Genomic DNA, 22,855 nt, shown 5'->3' on the forward strand with positions numbered 1-22,855 from the left:
TTTGGCTAGTTTGTTCCATAGAACAACGGCATGAACGTAGTGAGACCATATCATTATCGCCACATGGTGCCTTTTTTGCTGATGGGGAGCCTTATTGTTTTTGCTCATAATTGGGGGGTCACTCTGTGCATTTTGGCGCATTTGTTCCATAGAACAACGGCATGAACAGAGTGACACCATATCATTATTGCCTTTTTTGCTGATGTGGAGCCTTCTCATCATCGTTTTTGCTCATAAGTGGGGAGGTGGGGGGGGTCACTCTGTGCATTTTGGCTAGTTTGTTCCATAGAACAATGGCATGAACGGAGTGAGACCATATCGTTATCGTCACATGGTGCCTTTTTTGGTGATGGGGAGCCTTCTCATCGTTTTTGCTCATAATTGGTGGGCGGGGTCACTCTGTGCATCGCTCATAAAGGGGGGGGTCCACTCTGTGCATTTTGGCGAGTTTGTTCCATAGAACAACGGCATGAACGGAGTGAGACCATATCATTATCGCCACATGGTGCCTTTTTTGCTGATGGGGAGCCTTCTCATCATCGTTTTTGCTCATAATTGGGGGGTCACTCTGTGCATTTTGGTGCGTTTGTTCCATAGAACAATGGCATGAACAGAGTGAGACCATATCATTATTGCCTTTTTTGCTGATGTGGAGCCTTATCATCGTTTTTGCTCATAAGTGGGGAGGTGGGGGGGTCACTCCGTTCATGCCGTTGTTCTATGGAACAAACTAGCCAAAATGCACAGAGTGAGACCATATGGTTATCGCCACATGGTGCCTTTTTTGCATTTTTGCTCATAATTGGGGGGTCACTCTGTGCATTTTGGCGTGTTTGTTCCATAGAACAATGGCATGAACGGAGTGAGACCATATCGTTATTGCCTTTTTCGCTGATGTGGAGCCTTATCGTTTTTGCTCATAATTGGGGGGGTCACTCTGTGCATTTTGGCTAGTTTGTTCCATAGAACAATGGCATGAATGGAGTGAGACCATATCGTTATTGCCTTTTTCGCTGATGTGGAGCCTTATCGTTTTTGCTCATAATTGGGGGGTCACTCTGTGCATTTTGGCTAGTTTGTTCCATAGAACAATGGCATGAACGGAGTGAGACCATATCGTTATCGCCACATGGTGCCTTTTTTGCTGATGGGGAGCCTTCTCATCATCGTTTTTGCTCATAAGTGGGGGGGGGGGGGTGTCACTGTGCATTTTGGCGAGTTTGTTCCATAGAACAACGGCATGAACGGAGTGAGCCCCTTCATATATTCTCTTCGTCTAGTGACACCCCTACCATCTTGTTTACATGAGTATGACTCACTAAAATGTGCCGTATCGTTTCATACTACACATTTTCCTTTTTGGGATCACGTCCACGTAATACGCATATTACGACAACGATAATCATGTTTGTATTGAAGCCGAGTGATAATCAAATAACTGACATGAAAACACTTGAAATCCCCTTCCTATCGAAACCACATGGAGTCCGCCACGCTATTATTATTAATATTTCAATAGCGCATATACATACTTTCAGTGGACGACTGTGAGGTAATCTAAACACTATTTCAAAGCGCTTCCTCGCTGTGTACAATGACTGTAAATAAATGTGTGTGAGGTTTTTTTTTTTTTTTATCAACAGCCAAGAAAGGGACTTTGAACACAACACACCTTCCCCTTCTCACCTTTTTTTTGTATTTATTTGACCACCCATCTTTAAATGTGTGTGATGGCTTCAAACCATCACGCCAGACTCTTTGTGGTATTTTGTGTATATTTTTCATGTTATGTTGTTTTTGGCTCATTCAATGAATAAATAATTTGTAATAAAAAGTTGTAATTTTTTTTGGTGAAATAATGTATAAAATAAAGTAGTGACACTGCAACACTGCAGTGTAAAGTCAAGTAAACTATACAGTAAAATTCACTCTGGCCCTGTTGTGTTGAAAAAAGGGCTGGAAAATGATAAAAAAAAAATTAATTAGATTAATCAGTTTCAAAATTAATCATGATTAATCACCACGAGTGTCTGAAATATGTCCTGTTTGACTTATTTAATGTAGATAAAGATAAATGGGCAGGCTTGAATATGTTTCTAAGTATCAGCAGCTGCAAATGTCAATCAAGCTAAAAGATAATCTATTTTTATGCAACACTGGTCTTTATAATAATAGCAAAACATCTGAATCACACTTGAACGTGTTACTACGAGCGATGAAGTTAAAAAAAGCGTGTCAGACTGTGCGACTGCGTGGGGAGGCTCCGCTGTGCTTCCGTCTGCCATCACAACAGAGGTGTCCTTGTGTTATTATTATTATTATTATTATTATTATTATTATTTTTGAGTCGTTCTGTGACTTGGGAAAACAGCCATGGGTATACAAAAAAACCCAGTTTATTATCTTTTAAAATGTTTGTACACTCGGTATGACAATGTGCTTACGCAATACTTACAGTCGAGTAGGGTGAAAATTACTTTGTACATAGAAAAATAATAACAACAACCCCCCCCCCCCCCAAAAAAAAAAAACACAAGAAAAGATGAAATCGCCCCCTCTGTGCTGACATGAACCAGCGAGGGGTTTGGATGTGAGGGTCCGGCTGGTCCCGCCGCCCCCCACCCAACGCCCCCTGCATACACATTTGGTAATAATATAACATATTTACATTTTAGAACCATGAAATGATTTTACAACGTTTTCTGTTAACTTAAACATTCCCAAAAAATGACTATTTCATATATCCACATTTAATGCAACAGGTTGGGATGCTTTGTGAGAATTAATGGGAGAAAAAAAATAAAATAAAAAGGCTGCTTTATGTGTAAATGCGATTAATAATAATAATAATAATAATTAAAACAACAAAAAAAGTATAAGTTAAAAGCGCAATGCTACACTCTTCTGCATGAGTCCAGTTAGAAAAAAAAAACGACGAAAAAAGAGGGCGTGGCACGTGAAACGGAGCTTTTAAAGTGATAAAAAAGACACAATGGGAATTACGGATTCATTGCGGAGTGGATAAAAACTCAGAAGGCTTGGTTCTTTAAAGTCTTGGAACTTGGACTTCCGCCTTTAAAAGCAGCACCCGGCCAAAAAAAATAAAAAAAAAAAAATAAAAAAAAACCCACCAAAACAAAAAATTCTGCGTTTTGATCCGTGGTCAACAGTGGAAAGTATGAAAAAGACGGGATTCTTCATCATGTTTAAAAAAAAAAAAAAAAAAAAAGAAGGTAATATTGAGGTGTCGAGAAGCTAAAATTCAGTGGAAAGTGTACATAGCACCCCTCGGGCGACGTCCCCGCCCACAGCCTGCGTGACCTATGACCCATAAATGACCCGCGTGCTCAGTACACGTCCGTGTCCTCCTTGGGTTTGTACACGGCACCGAACCTTTGCATGTACTTCTTGATGTACTCCTTGGTCTTGTGCTTGACGTTCTCGTTACACTCCAGGTCCTCTGGGTTCTTGCAGGCCTTCAGCTCCTTGTTCATGACTCCGTGGGTTAGCTGAGAGTGGGGGCGGGGGGTCAAGACGTCAGTGGGCGGACGCTACATGGCGCTAATTACAGTGTCCACACCACATGCGGTGGACGCGGTGCTTTAGAATTTCGGTCCAACCGGTCTTTAAGAACCTTGGTATGCTCCGCAACGGACCGTACCCCCCTCCCCCAAAACCGCCCCCCCCCACGCACACAAATACAACAATGCAGAAGAAAGGACGAAAATATGTGCGTTTCCACGTCCACAATGTAATCCCCACTGGGCGTCCACGTAGTCATTTTTATTGTAAATGTTGATCCCAACAATACGCGCGTCTGTATCAAATACAGGGGACACAAATCGGTACGCATGTGTACAGCAGCAAATGTCCGATTCCCACCTCGGGGCGGCCGCCTCACCGTGTCGTCCCTCCCTAGCTAGCTAGCTATGATTTTACCAACATAGTACCCAACACAGTGGACTGGTGCCTGTCTCACAGAACAATTACTGACACCTAGTGGCCAATGTAGGATACTAAATCCAGTTTTGAAAACATGAATTGACCTAGCTAGCTAGCTGCTGCTCATCACCGTATTAGCATACTAGCATCATCATACTAGCGATGCTAGCGTGTTCAAACAATAACATTGCTGCGTGTTAGCCGCCATCCACTAAGCAGGGACTCAGACTTTTGTTTTGTTCCGTTTACATGACCAATGTCTGTAGCGCTTATATAACATTCAATGTAAGTAGCTAAACTTTGTCAAATCGCTAACGGTCACTGACAACAAAAGATGTACCTAAGATGTGTTATGTGGGGGCGTGGCTAACAATGCTGGCAGCTCATTAGTAGCTAACCAAGTATTAGCATTACTAGTAGCGAACCAAGGCGTAGTACTTTAAGATGCTTAGATATATTCTTAGATATATTTACCTTTCTAGCAAGGTGCTTGAAGTCCTCTGTGTTGCTGATGCGGCCGAGCTTGCAGTCCGGCTTCCGATAGGGATTCAAACATTGCACTATAAACTGGGACATCTGCGTAAAAAACAAACATGTTAAAAATAAATGAAATATTTGCACATGGATGCAAAAGGTTTTTTCCAAAATAGGGAGAAATATGCTCACATCTTTGCGGAATGTCTCTTTACTCTTTTTAGCTAATTCGCTGGAAGTGTCGGCTTCGGCTGTTTTGGTGGAGAACTGGAAAAAAACAAAAAACAATAACAATTAAAAATACAAAACTTTCATTTTCTGGGAACTTTATTTATTATTATTATTATTATTTTTCTCATGTTTTAACTGTGTATTAACAAATGAATGTTGTATTTTAATGTATCTTTTACTCTGTTTACTTGCTTTTATTCAACTCCATTCTTCTGTAAAGTGTCTGAGTATTTTGAAAAGCGGTTAGCACGCAGGCCTCACAGCTAGGAGACCCGAGTTCGATTCCATCCTCGGGTATCGCTGTGTGGAGTTTGCATGTTCTCCCCGTGCATGCGTGGGTTTTCTCCGGGTACTCCGGTTTCCTCCCACATTCCAAAAACATGCTAGGTTAATTAGCGACTCCAAATTGTCCATAGGTATGAATGTGAGTGTGAATGGTTGTTTGTCTATATGTGCCCTGTGATTGGCTGGCCACCAGTCCAGGGTGTACCCTGCCTCTCGCCCAGTAGAAAATGAATGAATGACTGAATTATAGATAAAAATGTCTGTCTGCGATTAATTGAGTTAACTATGGGGGAAATTCACAATTAATTATTTTAATCGATTGACTAATTTCTATGTTAATTTTTTTAATTTCTTTTTTTTTTTTTTATACATACGGCTGCACGGCGCACTAGTGGTTAGTGCACAGGCCTCACACCTAGGGGCCCCAAGTTCGATTCCACCCTCGGGCATCTCTGTGTGGAGTTTGCATGTTCTCCCCGTGCATGCGTGGGTTTTCTCCGGGTACTCCGGTTTCCTCCCACATTCCAAAAACATGCTAGGTTAATTAGCGACTCCAAATTGTCCATAGGTATGAATGTGAGTGTGAATGGTTGTTTGTCTATATGTGCCCTGTGATTGGCTGGCCACCAGTCCAGGGTGTACCCCGCCTCTCTCGCCCGAAGACACCTGGGATAGGCTCCAGCATACCCCTGCAACCTTCATGAGGATAAGCGGCATTGATGATGTATGGATATTTTTTCGCTATATTGAGCGTCCAATCAGGCGCCTCTAAACGCTTAATTTTTTTTAAATGTCAAAAGAAAGCAAGCCCTGTGGAAAACACTACAAAGAGACACCGTGATGGCAAAACAGAAACATCCTCAACTGCTGCTGGCTCATCCAGATGCTTTCCATTATCCCCAGAAATGAAGAAGGGAAAACAAATGAGGCTGTTGAAGACAACACGAGCAGATCCCGTCCTCACTGTATGGCCTTGAGGACCGGGGACATTTAGAAGAAATAAGCAAGCAGGAGCTCATTAAAGTACTCATTAAAGATAGTGTTGTGATGACGTTTGCCCCCCCCCCCATAAAACCCAGCTGAAAGTAATCACCAGTGCACCGTCTTAAACGGCCTCCAAAGAACAAACACTATAATCATGTTTCGCATCCGACCTCAAACGTTCTGGGAACGCCATGAAAAAGAAAGAAGGACGCAACAAGAAGTCAAGCGTATAATTCACTTTTTTTTTTTTTAAAGCTCACCTTAGAGGGGTTCTCGTCATAAGTGGGAGTGCCCAGGTCCATCTCGGATTCATGGTCCAAAGTAGTTGCATCATTACTTCCGTCCCAGGTGGGAGGGTCCCACTGAGTTTGCCTGAAAGTGGGGGTGAGAGGGCGGGATAATGAGAGCTAGGAATACCGTACATACAAGGCAGGTTTTCCAACCACAACTCACCTTGTCACAATATGGTAATAGTAGATCTTTCCTTCAGGGTCCCGAGCCACTTTCCAGTTGGGAGGTAGAACAATAGTTTTGGGTTTCGGGGGAGAAGGAGGGGGGAGGTCGATCACATTGTTGGGTACGATCATTTCCTGCAGAACATTGGAGAAAGGGGGGGGATGCGTCAACACCTGTAATTACTGTTTGGTCATGGAAAATAAACAAATCCATAACAAACGTGGTTTAAAGTCTGCCGTGACGGCATGTAGTTCCGATAATTCCCAAAGTATGGATGTACACTACCCCCTTGTGACCAAAAAAAAAAGGATGCTGCACAAAAAAAATTCCAAGACTTTTAAAATGTGGATCACAATACATGAAAATATGAATTGGAAATCTCATATTACAAATATACAACATAAAGTAGCCAGAAATATTTCAATATTGAACAAAGCAAAATTTGTTCTTAATCAGAAATCACTCCACACTCTTTATTGCTCTCTGGTTCTACCATATCTTAATTATTGTGTAAAAATATGGGCTAATAACTATAAAAGCAGTCTTCAATCGTTAAATGTACTGCAAAAAAGGTCAGTAAGGATAATTCATAATGGCGCCTACAGAGAACATACACACTTACTATGGTACCCATTATGTCAATGTATGGTCATGTCACCTTGACAAAAAAAAAAAAAAAAAATTACAAAAAATATTTTTTTAATGAAAAAAAAATTAAATTATACAGAATTAAAGTAAATTAAATTATATAGAATTAAATTATATTATATAGAATTATATCATATCATCTCATACTTTGGTACATGACAAAAATAAATTAAAAAAATTACAAAAAATATTTTTTAATGAATTTTTTTTAATTAAATTATGTAGAATTAAATTATACAGAATTAAAGTAAATTAAATTATATAGAATTAAATTATATTATATAGAATTATATCATATCAGAATGGTCATATCACCTCGTACTTTGGTACGTGACAAAAAAAAAATACTTAAACTATATTAGGAAAGCAGGAAGTGAACAAATGAACAGTTACTGATTGTAAAAGTACCATATGGAGGGGTAGGATTTAATAAGCTTTGCTTCTTCCTACTCCTTTTGGACATGTGGAACTGTGAACTGATTATGGGATGTATTCAGTTGTAATCTGATGCATGTTCAAATGAAATAAAACCATTAGCATTACCATTAACCATGTTGCATTACCTGCTGGACAGTTTGGGACGTAACAATGGTGGTGACGGTGCCCCCCTGCTGCACCACCACGCCTTGCTGATGTCCAGGGTACACCGTCTGTCCGTGCAGGTAGCTAGCTGCGGGCTCAGAGTACGCCTATAAAAGCGGAGCAAATAAAGATCAGATAAAACATTGAATAAATTGCATAATGAGTGGCGCCCCACCTGTATGACTGGGGTGTTGGTCTGAGGGTACGCGGTGGGGATGCTGTAGATGGTTTGGCACGGCTGGCCTTGGTAATAAATGGCCGTTTGCGTGGGGGCCGCCGCCGGGGCCGTGGCGTACTGTTGAGCCGGTTGCGTCTGTACGGTGACGGCCTGCTGGGTGGCCGGATCCCAGAGTGTGGTGTAGCTCTGCTGGCCCTGCACTTGAGGGTGCGTTTGTGCGGGGACGGAGAGGACGGGCACGCCGGGGTCCTGGGAAGCGACAGCGGGCTGGGCGTACTGCTGGGTGTTTTCAGGGGTGATGTTGGTGGGGGTGACGTGCTGAGAGATGGTGGACGCAGGGGCGGTCTGTGAAGTGGATGACGGAGACGGGAGTCCAATGGGAGGAGTCTGTTCATAAGTCAGGGCGGGATCAGGTGCAGGGGTGGGTAGTAGTACTTTGCCTGCATTGGGGTTGGTGGGATCCACGAAGGTCTGAATGGGGTATCCGGGTGGGTAGGTGATGAAGCCGGAACTGGCGGCATAAGCCAGTGCAGGGTCATAGGTCATTGTTTGGAGCTGCTGTTGTTGCTGTTGTTGTTGCTGCTGCTGTTGTTGTTGTTGTTGTTGCTGAAGTTGCTGCTGTTGTTGTTGCTGAAGTTGCTGCTGTTGCTTCTGGGCTTCACGTTGCGCAACTTCCTGCTCAAACAGCTTCCTGCGTTCCTCTGTGGAAAGCTTGTTGCGCTCCTTGACGCCAACGCCCCTCGGTGTCTTAGATGGGTCAAACCTGAACGAGAAAATCCAACTTAACATCCTTAGAGAACAGGATGTGATACGCTCCTGATTAACCTTCTTACCGTTCCTCGGCGCGCCGACTACTCCTCTCATAGGAAGAGGGCGGTGATGTCGAGCGTCTCCTTCGTCTCTCGGTATTACGTGGAGTTTTGTCTCGATCACGATCTCGATCCCTGTCTCGGTCTCGGTCTCGATCTCTGTCCCTGTCCCTCTCCCAGTCTCTGTCATACTCTCGGTCCCTATCTCGTTCCTTTTCACGCTCCCTTTCACGGCTACCGGAGGTGTTGCGTGAAGTCAGAGCTGTATCACGATCTCGACTGCGTTCTACGTTGATTGAGAAAAGGCGGTTGGTACAAAGCACACTAAAAAAAGATAGAAGCTAAGGAGGAATTGGCTTACCGTTAGCTTCTTTTTCCACCTGACTCTTCTTTGGTATTCTGTACACTTCCTGTAAGACAACAACAAATTGGACCTCAAACCAGAAAGCAATGTAATTCTAGTTATGTTATGCTAACAGTAACGTGTCCCTAGTGTATATTTATGACCGTCCTCACAGGAGAGAAAGGGTGGTTTTTGATGATGATGCTGTTAAAATGCGACTAACTAAAGCTATGCTAGTGTTGTTATGCTAGTGTTGTGTTGATGTATCAGGGCGCGGATAAACAGACTAAAAAACTGTTTTTTTTTTCCTCGAGCCATCATCTCCCTCAACAAGACCATGTAACCAAGGCAACCAATTGTCCTCTACAATGTAGACACTTGGTTATTTATTATTATTTATTCTTCTAATTTCTATATTTTGTACTGTCATACTGTCTTACACTTAAAATGGAGCTGCTGCAATTTCATTCTACTATATGTAAAATGACAATAAAGGGCATTCTGATTCTGATTCTTAAACGTCAGTGCCGTCCACAAAAAACATAATGTCACATTGTTGTGTGTGATGTATTGTGTCCATTTCATTAGGCAAGTACAGAACTGCAATTTATGTAAAAAAAAAAAAAAAAAAGTGTCCGACTAAAAGCAATTTTGAACTTCTAGTCTAAAATTCCAGCATCACAGCAAAGCTATAGCCAACACTTCCAATATATTATTGTGGGCCCTAGTGTGGGACTTGTGTAAAATTCTGAAATAATATAAAACATGACCTTATTTCGACCCTGAACCCACCTTGAGATCCTTCCAGCTGTCCAGCAGCCTGGCAGCCATGCCACTGATGTCCAAAGCACTGACTTGGGGCTCCTGACTCCTCTCGCTCTCCACATCTGAAACAGCTTCCTCCTCATCCTGAGAAGGCGTTCCTATTGCTGGGGGATCCGTGGGGGCTGTCGTGACCTCAGTGGGGATACTGATCTCGGGGGTTTCAGTGCTTTGGGGAGCAACAGTAGCTGATTTTTCTGATTGGGCATCAGGAAGAGGATTCTGAGCCTCCAGTGTTTCTGTCTCTGCGGGTTGCTCAGTCGGAGTGTCAGTGACATCCATTTCGACGGTCTGGATCTCTGGTTCCTCCTGAGTCTCAACTGGAGTCTGGTTGCTGACCACTTCGGTGGTTTCTGCTGATGTCAGACTGGTCTGCTCCTCGACGCTAGGTTGATCAGATTTCTCAAGTTCATCCTTTGGTTCGTCATTCGTCTCTGCTTTCAGCTCAGAATCCTTCTGGTCCACCTGCAACTCAATGCGGTCTTTGATGTCTTCACTCTGGGGTTGGTCTTGACTACCTGAAGCCAGTTCCGTCTCTTCCTGTTTCTCCTCTATAACATCTTTCGCCTCTTCTTCCGGTGTTTCCGTGACTGGATTAGCAGGTTCACTTGCGGCGTCTACCTTCAATTGTTTGTCATCAGGAAGCGCTCCTTGTGGCGATTCATCTTCTTCCTCGTCATCATCCTCCTCCTCTTCCTCCTCCTTGCCATCAGAAGCTTTGCTGGCGTCAGAGAGCGCGCTGTCCAGGCTGTTCTCGCTGATGATTTTAAGGCGGCGGTACACAGCCGGTTTGGATGTGTCCCCGTCCAATTCTGGTCCCAGTTTAGCTGAGGAACCGTCGGGGGTGTTGAGGGGCGTCTGAGCACGAGACGTGTTCTCACTGGAGTAACCGTCCATCTCAGTGGGCTGAGGGAGCGCTTTGGTCTGGGCCCATCGTTGAATGAAGGTCAGAATTCTGCTCTCTTCCAACATGTTCTTCGTGGAGATGGGTAACACGGCCAAGGCCTTCAGAATCTATCACCAAAAAGATTTTGTTAGAATTCTTTCTAAAAATCACATCACATGACAAATCGCTCATGATATTCACCTCTGACTGCAGTTTGATGTTATTGGCACTGTTGCCCTTGGCTTCAGATATCTCCACCATGAAGAGCCAGAGCAAAGACAAGCCGTGATGATCTAAGAACTGCTTCAAGCATGACGGATTCTGAGTATCCTGCGTGACACAAATACAACGTCACAATGAGAAATCATCAATCAAATCATAACTGGCATACAAACAATGGAAGGGTGTAATAATTTGTTAATGATTAAGATTATGGTCAGAGTTTCAAAGCAATTAGGGCAAGTGTGTCCAAAGTGCGGATCCTGGGGCCGTTATTGTATGCTAGTGTTCCATTCCATTTGTGTTGAATGGATTTGTTATGTTCCCAAATAGCGCTACAGAGCATTGCTGCCACTTTAAGGAATATTGATAGATGACACCCTTGAGAATAATTTTTTTTTTGCTCAGGCAACCCACTGAAAATGCATCTATGGCCCACTTTTGGGTTGCAACCCACCAAAAAAAAAGCACATATTTGCTATGATAACACCATGGCCCGCCTCCATGCACGCCCACTCCACTGTGATTGGTCACACTCCGTGCTAACATGTGAAATCTTCACACTGCAGCCCAGCAGGTAGGTCTAGAGTTTGTATTGAGGAACGACCATATAAGTATGTCTGGCTCACTGTGATGTCACAGGGACCCGGTGACTCTCAAACCATCCCAAACTAATTTCAGGGCTCACTTCCAAATGTGCAAACCTCATTATCTGAAACTTTGGCATAGTTCAACACGGGAATACAATATTCTAACTACATTTAGTCCGAAAGTCAAGTCAGAAAAGCATAATAGGTTCCCTTTAAGGAAACGCACTCAAAGATCAATCAATAATGTGATCAATGTGTATTTTTTAATCATACTTGTATGAGCTTGAGACAGGTGAGTTTCTGCTCCATGGTTTCCACACGGACCATCAGTCTGCACAAGGACACCACTTGTTTCTCGTCATAGAGCCCTTCACCGTTCTCTAGTAAGGCCTCCAGTTCCTCATCCACCTGAACAACAACATGCATTTGTCTTAGGAAACTGACAACAGATCACACATTTGTCCAGTTTAGTTAAAATCGTTTTTTTTAAATCAAAGTTATCTGGTTGGCTACGAGATATAAGGCAACTGACCGTGGTGAGTGCACTCTTTCGACTGCGGTCTTTCTTCATCTTCCCTCCGGCCGCTCTAACACTGACTCTGTTCTCCCCTCCCAGGAAGCCTCTGCAGCTCGGTGCTCCACAGAAGCACTTCTGGGCTTCTTTCCTATAATGACCAGGTCAATTCCAACTCAATCATTAGTTAAACATTATATAACTCCCATGATCCTATGATTTTACAAATGAATCCATACCCGTATCGCTGAAACTGGTAGTCAAACGTCAGCTCAGTTCCTGCGGCGACCGCTTTGGTAGTGAAGAAGCCGACTCGAAGTTGGCCATTGACGGTCCACTGCAATCAGATGAAAATCAGCGGACGAACAAGTATATGTAGAACAATTCCTTATTTTTGCCAATGTACCTTTTGTGTCTCACAGTTGGGCTCGCAGCTGTGGTTCATAAACCGAGAGCAATTACCCTTCAGTGTTGCATCGATGATCTGGAGAGACGTACCGCAAAGTCAGGCATCTCTGACCGCACTCGGTAATCAAACTAATCAACTTCACTCACCTCGTTATTCTTTAGAGACATAAAATAGTAGTGGATGTTCTTGTTGCGTGCATATTCTTTCACCCTTGTTTTAAACTCCTTGTGGTCCAACACCTCCCCACAGTATTCCAGCACAAAAGTGTTTCTGAGGCACAATTAAGACACAACTATTTAAAAATCTTGCCGACTGACATTATCTAAAAAAGTGGACCCTTACGAAGGCAAGTCTTTAGCTGCGCGTAGACCCCAGCCCTTATCTTCTGTCAGGATGACGTCGAAATCAGCATGCTGCTTCATTTGAAAGCGTCGATTTGAGCAGTAGATCCCGTTTAAGCACCGTGACGAGCTACGGAAAAACAAAAAGAAAAAAAACTTACAACAAGGGGTTTAAAAGTGCGAAGCACCAGAATACTTCAGGGAAGGCGCAGCATCTTGACATCAAGAAATATTGTTCAAACCTGCTAACTTCAGTTATGTCAAAGGTAAATTTAATAGATTTTATTCATTTACACCTGAATATAAGCTGAGGAAAAAAAAATTGTTGTCTATACGCTATAAAGTCTAAATCTGCAAGGTGTTGAAATATTTACACAGAAAAGCATTATAAACCTTGCAACCAACCTCATTGGCTCCGATGAGTAAGTTCAACTGCTGCCGCAGTCCAAGCAGAAGCTGTAGTAATTCTACACTTGATCAAATTTACTTAGGATTTGTCAGATCAAAGTGTGATTACTGCATTAGACTTCAAAACATACAATAAAACTACTATGGACGATATATTACAACTATGGACTATATACTATTATAGACTATACTACATACTACTACTATGGACTATATACTACTACTACGGGCTATACTACTATGGACTATTTACTATATGCTACTATGTACTATACTACTAGAGACTATTTACTATATGCTACTATATGTGCTATACTACTATGGACTATAGTACTATGGACTATATACTACTACTACAGACTATACTACTATGGATTATACTACCATATACTACTACTATAGACTATACTACTACTATGGACTATAAACTACTACTATGGACTATAGTACTATGGACTATATACTACTACTATGGACTATAGTACTATGGACTATATACTACTACAGACTATACTACTATGGACTATATACTACTACTATGGACTATATACTATACTTCACTACTTCCTGAATCTGCACTCTAAGCATCATGGGTACTGTAGTTCTTGTAGACATAAATTAGCCGCATAGTGTTTAAGCAGCAGGGTTCAAAGCATGTGGAAAAAGTAGTGCCTTGTAGTCCCAAATTGAAGGGAGTTCCTAAACTAGACTACAAAATATACCCTAGAAAATCAAGTTTTTCTGTGAGTAGGGGAGGACGCAACTGCGCAACATTTTGAAGAAAGCAACATTTGTCTTTTATGATTGGTAATATTCATCTGTGTACAGCTCAACTTACCATTCGATCATCAGCAGTCGATTTAAACAGTCGTCCCCACACGCCAACATTCCCCTTGAACGCTCCTCTTTGGGCAGTATCGGGCACTCACACTGCATCCTCTTAATATCTCTGTGAGATTTGCTCTTCTTCCTGCAGACATGCAAAAACTCTGTCAACAAAGTCTGAAACTGGTATACAAAGTTGTGGGAATTTGCGGGAAAAGTCTTACCGCTCGGTTAGATACATATTTTCTTCAATGAGGTCAAAATACGGCGGCATCTTCTTTGTCTTAGCAAACTCTTTCCATTTACTAGAATCCTGGAAGTCTCGGAGAGTGAGTGAGGGGCGCACCACTTCAGCTTTGACTTGAATTTCTTTCGCTTCCTCGTTCTCTCCAAGACGTTCCTTCTTGCCGGCAGGTCCAGCTTCAGCCTCATTGTCTGAATCAGACTCGATCTCCGGCCGCCTTTTTTTGGGAGGACCCCTGCTTCTGTAGGTTCGGAAATTGTCCTCTCTCGAGGGGTCCGGGACCGTAGAGCACCTGCTGTTGCTGCTGATTTCATGACCTTGTACAAAACCCGACGACCCCGAGGGTCCGCTGTAGTCAACGGTCGCTTTGCTAGGCATGGATGATTTACCCCCACAGTAGTCCTCGTGGTCATTAGTGAGCGAGTCTGGGTGGATTTCACCTGCGGGGTCCTGATACTGTTCGTGCAAATGGAGGTAGGGATTTTGGCTTGACTGCATGTCGGCGCTCTGGTGATGCCAAGCGACATTATGATGAACGTGTTGTTGTCCTTTAGGATAGGCTTCGAAAAGTTTCGAGTTTGCCAACAGCGGTCCGTGGCTGCTGTCAGGCTGTTGATATGTACTACTAGGCTGCTCTGGTTGGGAAAAATTCCAACTCGGGATAAATCCACTCATGTCATTTCCATCAATAACTGAAGAATGTCGGTATTGAGCGAGTGTCCGTTCATCAACGCTATTAAGATAATGTTGTAGTTGATGGTTATGTTTGGAAGTGTCAAGGCTGAGCGTGGAATTAGTGATACCTTCGTGGACGCTGATCGGAACAGTCAAGTAAGGCTGCGAGATTCCGGCAGAGCCGGATCCCTCAGAATGACTGGTGCTGTCAATCATATTACTCTGAGATTGACAAAGAGTACTCGCGTTGGAAGAAACACACTTGAGCCTTTGTTGTAAATTGATTTGATATTGGACTTCGCTATTATTCACGCTGCTATGGTGGGGGTCTGGTGCATTCATTGGACCGCCTGAAGAAGAGCCAGTGTTACGTGATTCGCTTGTTAGGGATGAGTTCTTTGGCACTACTACTACCGAGTGCAATCTTTTTATTGCCTTGCCGCAATCCGAGTCATACTCCGAGTTGTCACTATCACTGGCGTCGCTCTGTGCTTCAATGCCGTCCGGAATAGCGATATTACCAGATTTCTTATTCACGTTACCGTTCCAGCTCTGCATATGTACAGCATGGTTGACCTGTATTGCATCACTGTTGCACAGAGGCAGGACTAGATTTGTTTTTTCAATTCCACGGTGTTCAATGCCAGCGACACCGTGCAAATGCTCCCCTTGGTGATTATAACTATCCGCCTGCTTTAGCCTCTCATGCTCATTCTCCAGTACGGAATGTCTTTCAGATTCCTTGATATCTATCTGACTTTGGTTTTTGGAAAACTCTATTTTTTTTACGCAGACAAATTTTTTAAGTGTCTGACTACTTCCTGTAAAAAAAGTCTGCTGTGGATCATCGCTCCCCTGTTCCTTCTGCCCGACAATATCCCATCTGGACTTTTTAGGGGTACTGGTCTTTGTTTTGGTGTTGTCAAGTGTCATCAGGTTATCAGTTTTACATGGCGCCTCAAGTTGGACTGGTGCATTTGTGTCAGCTTCGTCAATGGAAGTCACAGCTTTACTCGGCTCAGCCTCCGGTTTACAGTTTAGGACATTATGTGTCACGAGTTTATCTTCTGTATCGAGTAGAGACTTTGATTCTTGTGAAGTATCAGCGTCTTTCACATCCTGGTTGCGTACTACGCCGTCACTATGGCTAAGTATTAAACTTTCAGGTGCTTCCTGTGATGTCACATGTTGATGAGAAAGGCTATCCTTCACGTCGTATAATTTTTGAAGTTGGACATTTGCATTCTGTAGGATTTCAAATGAAGTTATAGCTGATGTATTTTCTTTATCAACTTCGAGACTTGATTTTGTTCCATCTAAACTATCACATGATGCCTCCTTTAAGGTCTCCTCTACATCCTGGTGGCCACATTCACTATTGGGCATTTCTTTGTCCTCAAGCAAGCACGGTTCTAGGGTGGCTTCATGCGTTGGTTTTTCACCGAGATCATGAAATATGTCGTTTGATTGTCTATTAGGTTCACTGGTTTTCTCCGGCGACCTGGTTATCGGTTTAGATTCCGGACTACAAGCTGTATGTAGACTTCTAGACTTCCCGTCTAAACCAGAGCTTGCCTGCGATTCTGTCCTTTGCTCTGCATCAATTTCACTCGATTTGTTTTTCGTGGGAGCTTCATGATCATGTTTTTCATGATCCAAGTGTTGGTTAAAAGAGTTGGATTTCCTTTCTTCTGTATGATGGGTGCTGGACTTATAGGACCGTGAGTCTACACCAGGAGATGACTTGAGCTGGGAATCTGTCTCTGATAATCGTTTTGAAGTCCTGTCTGACATCGACGACGAGGATTGGCTTCTTTTATCGAACTCTGATGAATGTTGCGTATCTTTCGATGTCTTCTCCGATTTTGAGTAAGATGACGACTTGGAATCTCTCTGTGAGCTCGAGTAGGTGGATGATCTGCTGGAGTCGCCTGTCCGTGTCCTCGTCTTGCGATGGTCATCTTCAGAATCGGAACTCTCTCGAGTTCTGTCGTTGCGAGAGCGGGATCGTCGCCTGTCTCTGCGTGGAGGACTCCTGTACGATCTGCGATCCGATTCGTGATAGTATGACCGCTCTGAACGGGAACCTCTGTCGTTTCTCAATCTCTCTGATCTGGAATAAGATGAACTGGTTCGAGAGCCTCTGGATCGTGATCGTGATCGAGACCTGGATCTTCTGCGATCTTTTTCTGATCGCTGCGACCGTGTTGATGTGTATCTAGAGTCACGGTCTGATTTTGTGTAACTAGAGGATTTCTCGTGATTCTCAAATTTCCTACTTTTTTCCTTTTCTTCCCCATGTGACCCAGGTGAAGACCTCCGTGTTGTTGCTTTGCTACTGCTTTCCGAATTGGCTTTACTTTTGGAGTCAACTGACTTGTGTCTGGAAGACATCTGATTTGGATTCTCATCACTGTCTGTACCGGTTTGGGACCTGGTTTTCCTTCTGGATGCAGCACTGTCCACCTCATTCATACAAGAACTCTCCTCTTTTCCTGAGGATGCAGCAGGTTTCTTCAGGCTAGGCGCTATCCGACTTTCAGAGGAATCGTTGTGAGAATCCTCAGAAGGGGTCACAATGACGGGGTTCTGCAGCTGTGGGGTTGGGAATTTGATTGCACTGTTATTTTCCGATTTCTGCAAACTCAGCAAATCAGAAGCAGGTGTCTCGTCCGAATCTGAAACAGAGGTTCGTTTTTGCCTAGTTATCGACACGCTCAGTATTTGCTTCTTGAAATGCATCTTTGCCAAGTCCACTTTCAGTTTAGCGGCAAAGCCCGGAACCTGTGAAGGTTGTGTCTGCTCCGTCGGGAAGGCGCGTGTTTGCATTTGCTCATTTTTGCTTTCCGTAGCTTTTCCCTTGTCGACTGTTGGCTGTGACGAGGCAGTGTGAGGTTCAACGTCAGACCGTTCGGGGCTGGAAGGGATAACGAAGAGGCTGTGCAGTGGCTTCTTGGTCTGCGAGAAGCTGAAGGACACTTTCTGACGACCCTGATCCTCGAGGTTGACTTTCATCTTGGTCCCTTTAGGCAGGAGATGATTGGTCAGCATGACTCTAGGAGATAGGCTTTTGATGAGAGCTGCCTTGGACAGGCCCTCCACCTTTACCTACGATAAAAAGAGAGACAGAAGCTAAATGTTAGTCTGAAAATCGTACTCGTATTTGTCTTTCTAACGGATATTTAAAATCATCATCTTTACTTACTGAGGCACCACTTCCTTCGTCTCTGCAATTTCATAAGAACAGCAGGGAGATAAAGTGAAGAAATTAAAAGATTATTCATACAATTACATGTATTCATTATTCATACTATTACATGTTACAATCAATGAGGGCTTCACAGTCTAAATCAGGGGTCTCAAACACGCGGCGCAGGACACTAGTTTGAGGCCCCCGCCTTGATATGAAAGTTTAATGTTAGTGCGGCCCGCGCAACTTTGATATGGATGCTGTATGGTATCATGTACCCAGAAAAAATTATTGCGTTTGATTAATGTTCATGTTAAAGGTTAAATAACTGTTAATAGTTATCCTCCCTATCCATGTGGAAGTGGTAAGTTTTTGGCTATTTAAGTTTAAAGGAAATAACTTGAAGGCTACCGTTTAGGTCGTTAGCTCTCTAGTTTGCGAGTTAGCATGTGTCTCAAGACCCTGCAGTTGCGCAATATGTTGTAAATAAAGAGTATAAATGTGACTATAGTCGTGTTTTGACATACAGGCTACAGGGCTCTAATAATGCTTTGTTCATTTTAATCTGAAAAAATAATTTGTCTACCCACCAACTATATGTGGTTTCTTAAGTTTTTATTATTTGCCGTTTTATTATTACTATTATTATTATTATATTTATTTATTACTGATTGATTGGTTTTCTTTATTCTTGATTTGTTTATTTATTTTTCATCTTATTTTGTGTAGAAAAATAAAAAGTAAGATATTTGAGAACAGTGGAATGTTTTATCAGAGCTTTTCTTGTAGAAAATTGGAACCAAAGCGACATTTTTTTATTTTTTTTGTTTTTAATAAATGCGTTTTTTTTGTTGAAAACCTGATCAGCCCAGTCTCACCCAGACCCGAGCTCCAGTGGCCCCCAGGTAAATTGAGTTTGAGACCCCTGGTCTAAATGGATGTGTCCCAATGATGTGCATTGTTAGCTCGCTCATATTAACTTGTTTTCTGGTGTTATAATGCACACTTTTCAATGATGTACAGGTTGGATATACTGTATACAGCCTCATGTTTCAAACTGCAGTGGATTGCATAAATATCTTATTTATATCTACATATGAATGACGCCTCAGTTGAAAATTGTACTGTTCACGCAGACATGAAAAGAATCAGATACAGATATAAATTAGCAACATTAGCAAAAATCGACAAAAAACACGAGGCTCGTTTCGTTTGCTTCTTTTTTGACTGATAATAGTGCATGTGTGCGTTCCTTGGGGCAGGCTTATTAATAAGTGTGCTTGGTATCTGGGTCATTTGATCCTTTAGGATTTGCCCCCCCCCCCTGCCAATTCTACAATGGAGCCTTCAAGACACATTTGCAGTAAAGTTACTATGAGCCCTATACACACACCATTCAAGGACAAAACATGTTCAAACAAGACACTGATTAGATGCTAATGCTAACTGCATTGTTACCATGTGCATTTTCTAATAGTCTTACAATTTTTCTGCACAAAAAAAAAATCGAAAAACCAATACAAGCCTCAACCTGACTTTGCTGACCTGGTTCATTAATTGACTTTCCATTTGACTTGTCTTTATTGCAAGCATGAATGTACTGACGAATGATTGCGAGTGCCATGTTTTGACTTGATTATTTTCAGTCTATTTGTTTGTATTAAAAAAAATTCTGCGTCAACTATTCGACCGGGACATCCCATGAAAAACAGCAGAAAAACCATTATAGATTCTTTAAAGCGTAGTAATGATGATACAGAAATAAGCTCATGCTCCTGAATATAGTAATGTGTGTAAAAACTGACGCAAATAATCCAGTTTTTCCCCATACTTTTTGGAACTCCACAAATAAATTTGGCTCTACCTGCACCGCTTTTGCTCATGAGCACTTTATAATGTGCCGAGTTTGACAGAGAATAAGACGACGGATCAGTGTTACCAACTTACGGACTGTGTAATAATCAGATCCCTCTCTGTACTTTTTTTCCAGCAAAGAAGACAAATCTACTGAAGAGGCTGACGTGTGTCCTTTTCTCAGCTACTAGAAAGGGCTGCTTTGGGCCCATCCCCCATCTAATTGCACTCGCAGGCGGGTCAGTTTTCGACTTGGACTGTAAAACACTACTAAAGGTGTTACTGCATACTATACCGTGTCCAAGTCTCAACAACACTGCAATTCTTATGACAATTTTAGGCTACTGTGTCCCTAAAAAATCATGGTCCATCATGGTGTCCGATCTGTGCAGTATGGCCCTGAACAACTCAAATACACGCGAGTTCCATGCGGTCTGCGGTCTTAATACCTGATTTCCGACTTGAGCAGAGTGTCCATTGAGAAACTGGTCAAGGATTAGTGGGCCTGAGGATGCTGCATGGCCGAGAATAATCCAAATCAGACAAACGAGCCCTCCAAAGTGACACCACACCTGGTAAAAAACAAAGATAAGTTTGCAATGAATCGAGGGGTGCATCAAGAACAGCCAACAAATGCATTTATCATACATAAAAATACTTTGTCAATAGTATATTCTTAAAAGGCATTTCATGTCTATTTCAAGCGCTTTGACCATTGACTTCCACTGAAGGCGTCTCTTGAGATGGTTATCTAGTACAGCAACAAGAAAAGCCCTACATTAATGCTCACATTCCTGTTTTTGCACAATGTTTTATTGAGTTTTATTCAGAATAGTTTTTTTTGCCGCTTTGCATCACAGCAATAACGTTTGATCTTACAGAAAAAACGACAAACACATGGATGCAGGCCAAATGTGTAAACATGGCAGCTGGGGAAAATGCATATAGAATGAACGATTTTGTTAAACAACTCATTTTACACCTATTAAATATATTTATAATTACATTTCTAAAAGGACTAATGGGACATTACATGGCCTGTGCGGGAAGCCGTGGTGCAGCCCAACATGGCCTTTTAAAAGGCAGTTCCTGCCCATTACGAAACATAGTGTATAATGTTGTACAGCAAGGATATTTATCCACATTCGCATTGACGTGATGAAGCTGTGAAAGCTGTAGTTTATAGATATTAGGGAATAATACGTCGCCACATATTCAATGTAGCAAATTTGTTTTTAGTGTTGTTTAAGCAAAAAAAAAAAAACCAATAGCCAATCTAGCTAAGCTAACTTTGGTAAGCTAGCTGTGCGCTACGTTTACGATAGCGTTAAATTACTTCTTGTGATTCAAATATGTCGTGTAAAATTTCAAAATACAAGCTTGGAAAATGCGGCGTTACTTAGAGTTTATCTAGTTGCAAAAAGATACAATCGATGGTCTCCTTCTGTGACGAGAATGCTAATCTTAAAGCGAGCTTTAATGGCTAACTAGGTTAGATGGAACTAGCAACATGGAATCCGAACGAGACTGTTTACAAACGCTGTACTTGACATGGATTTCATTTAATACACATCTTACTTGATAGCTTTGTGTATTATGTTTACCTGATATTAAACATAACCGTACACTCGTTGTATTGACCACGGCCATCCCGGCTTCCAAACATGCTAGCCGGGGGAGGTTTTGTCTTAGCTTACTTGCGTGTAGCAAAGATGGTTCCACTTCATAACGCAACCAACTGAATGCATTCATCTAGATACTCACTTTAGAAAGTGCTGAAGGTCACAGGGCTCTCCCATCTTCCAAATTTCCAACAATATGTCCTTTGCCAAACATCAAGCCACAATGTGTGCCGACGTCAAATCCATACGGGGTTGTCGTGGGTGATGGTCAGGCTCACTTGCTTGTGCTGCAAGCTCAGTGCTTGTGTTGTGCTACTCCAGCTAGCATTAGCTCACTTCTTAGCTCAGAAAGAGTTGAGAATGGGGATCATATAACCAATCCGAGAATGTATCTCAACATTTCAGATGCATAAGTCAAGTTAAACATCAAACAAGGCAGGATGGGTAACATGTCTTAATTGACATTTTAAGTGTGCGGCGTTGGTGTGTCTTTTTTTTTTTTTTTTTGCAGCGACAGTGTGTGCGATGACGTCACGTTACGATGCGCGAACACTGCTGTGGTTCTTCAAGAATGGTTCGGAACCGGATACAAACCCGAATGTCTTAATTTGGACCTAGCTGTTTCTTTGATAACCATATGGATACAGAATAAACATACGAAATGCATGTAACATGAACATCTGTGCATGGGTTGTCAATAATGCATACCGGTGATGGGAATTCCGGTCCGAGAGTCGATATTTATGACTCGACTCCAAATATTCGACTCTTTCGGATCTTCGTTTTTTTTTGCTTGAATTACAGTAATTTAAAATAATGTAAAGTAACCTGCAAATCAATTATGTAATTAATTAAAAAAATTATTAATATCAATAATTAATAATAAATAATTATAAATAATAAAAAATAATTAATAATAAATAATTATAACTAATAAAATAATTAATATTAATAATTATTAATTAATTAAAACTATTAAAAACGTATGCTACAGTATTTAAAAAAACATTCACAGGCCTATGGCTTTTTAAGTTGGGAGTAACGGTGTTAAAAATAAGTAAGTAATATTATTAACTACTATTTAAGACTTTAGAACTGCAAACAACAAATCAACGAAATCAACACAGACACCACCTTCCTGTTTTGCTATGAGTTATTTCTTGAATTCCATGCTTCCTTTTTAGCTTATTTTTTAGCCATTATCAGAGACTATTGAATTCAAGAAATAACTTTAATAACTTCAATAATTGTTTAATTTTAAATAAATACAAACTATAGCGCAGAGGTTCTTTGCTAGCTCGAGGGCTTAAATGAGCACATTTAG

At 42.0% G+C, this 22,855-nt stretch overlaps 1 protein-coding gene across 2 annotated transcripts; it reads right to left on the reverse strand.

The window, feature by feature from the left end:
* Positions 1 to 2,373: 2,373 nt before the first annotated feature.
* On the reverse strand, positions 2,374 to 22,048 carry setd2 (SET domain containing 2, histone lysine methyltransferase). Of its 2 annotated transcripts, XM_058085151.2 has the most exons (22): positions 21,674 to 22,048; positions 20,359 to 20,481; positions 18,071 to 18,092; positions 14,171 to 17,973; positions 13,960 to 14,091; positions 12,715 to 12,843; positions 12,519 to 12,642; positions 12,370 to 12,447; positions 12,203 to 12,300; positions 11,982 to 12,114; positions 11,723 to 11,857; positions 10,842 to 10,970; positions 9,725 to 10,768; positions 8,951 to 8,999; positions 8,614 to 8,875; positions 7,778 to 8,543; positions 7,584 to 7,709; positions 6,370 to 6,506; positions 6,177 to 6,288; positions 4,609 to 4,683; positions 4,417 to 4,518; positions 2,374 to 3,509 (listed from the first exon to the last, which is right to left on the reverse strand). In XM_058085151.2, exons 2-22 carry the CDS (start codon positions 20,385 to 20,387, stop codon positions 3,348 to 3,350), a joined length of 7,647 nt encoding a protein of 2,548 aa, XP_057941134.2. In that variant the 5' UTR covers positions 20,388 to 20,481; positions 21,674 to 22,048; the 3' UTR covers positions 2,374 to 3,347. The 2 variants fall into 2 exon arrangements, with proteins under 2 accessions (XP_057941134.2, XP_078653952.1); XM_078797826.1 differs by lacking the exons at positions 18,071 to 18,092; positions 21,674 to 22,048 and having other exon boundaries at positions 20,359 to 20,474.
* Between the last annotated feature and the right edge of the window lie 807 nt (positions 22,049 to 22,855).

The sequence above is a fragment of the Doryrhamphus excisus genome, linkage group LG17 (assembly GCF_037039965.1).
Source record: "Doryrhamphus excisus strain RoL-2023G ecotype Guam linkage group LG17, RoL_Dexc_Guam_v1.1, whole genome shotgun sequence".
Lineage (NCBI taxonomy): Eukaryota > Metazoa > Chordata > Actinopteri > Syngnathiformes > Syngnathidae > Doryrhamphus > Doryrhamphus excisus.

Coding starts and splice junctions, on each gene's coding strand:
- setd2 (XM_058085151.2), bottom strand. CDS start 20,387: ATGGACACTCTGCTCAAGTCGGAAATCAG. Junction 10,769..10,841: donor ACATCAAACTGCAGTCAGAG/GTGAATATCATG, acceptor TTTTGGTGATAG/ATTCTGAAGGCCTTGGCCGT. Junction 6,289..6,369: donor TATTACCATATTGTGACAAG/GTGAGTTGTGGT, acceptor CCCCACTTTCAG/GCAAACTCAGTGGGACCCTC.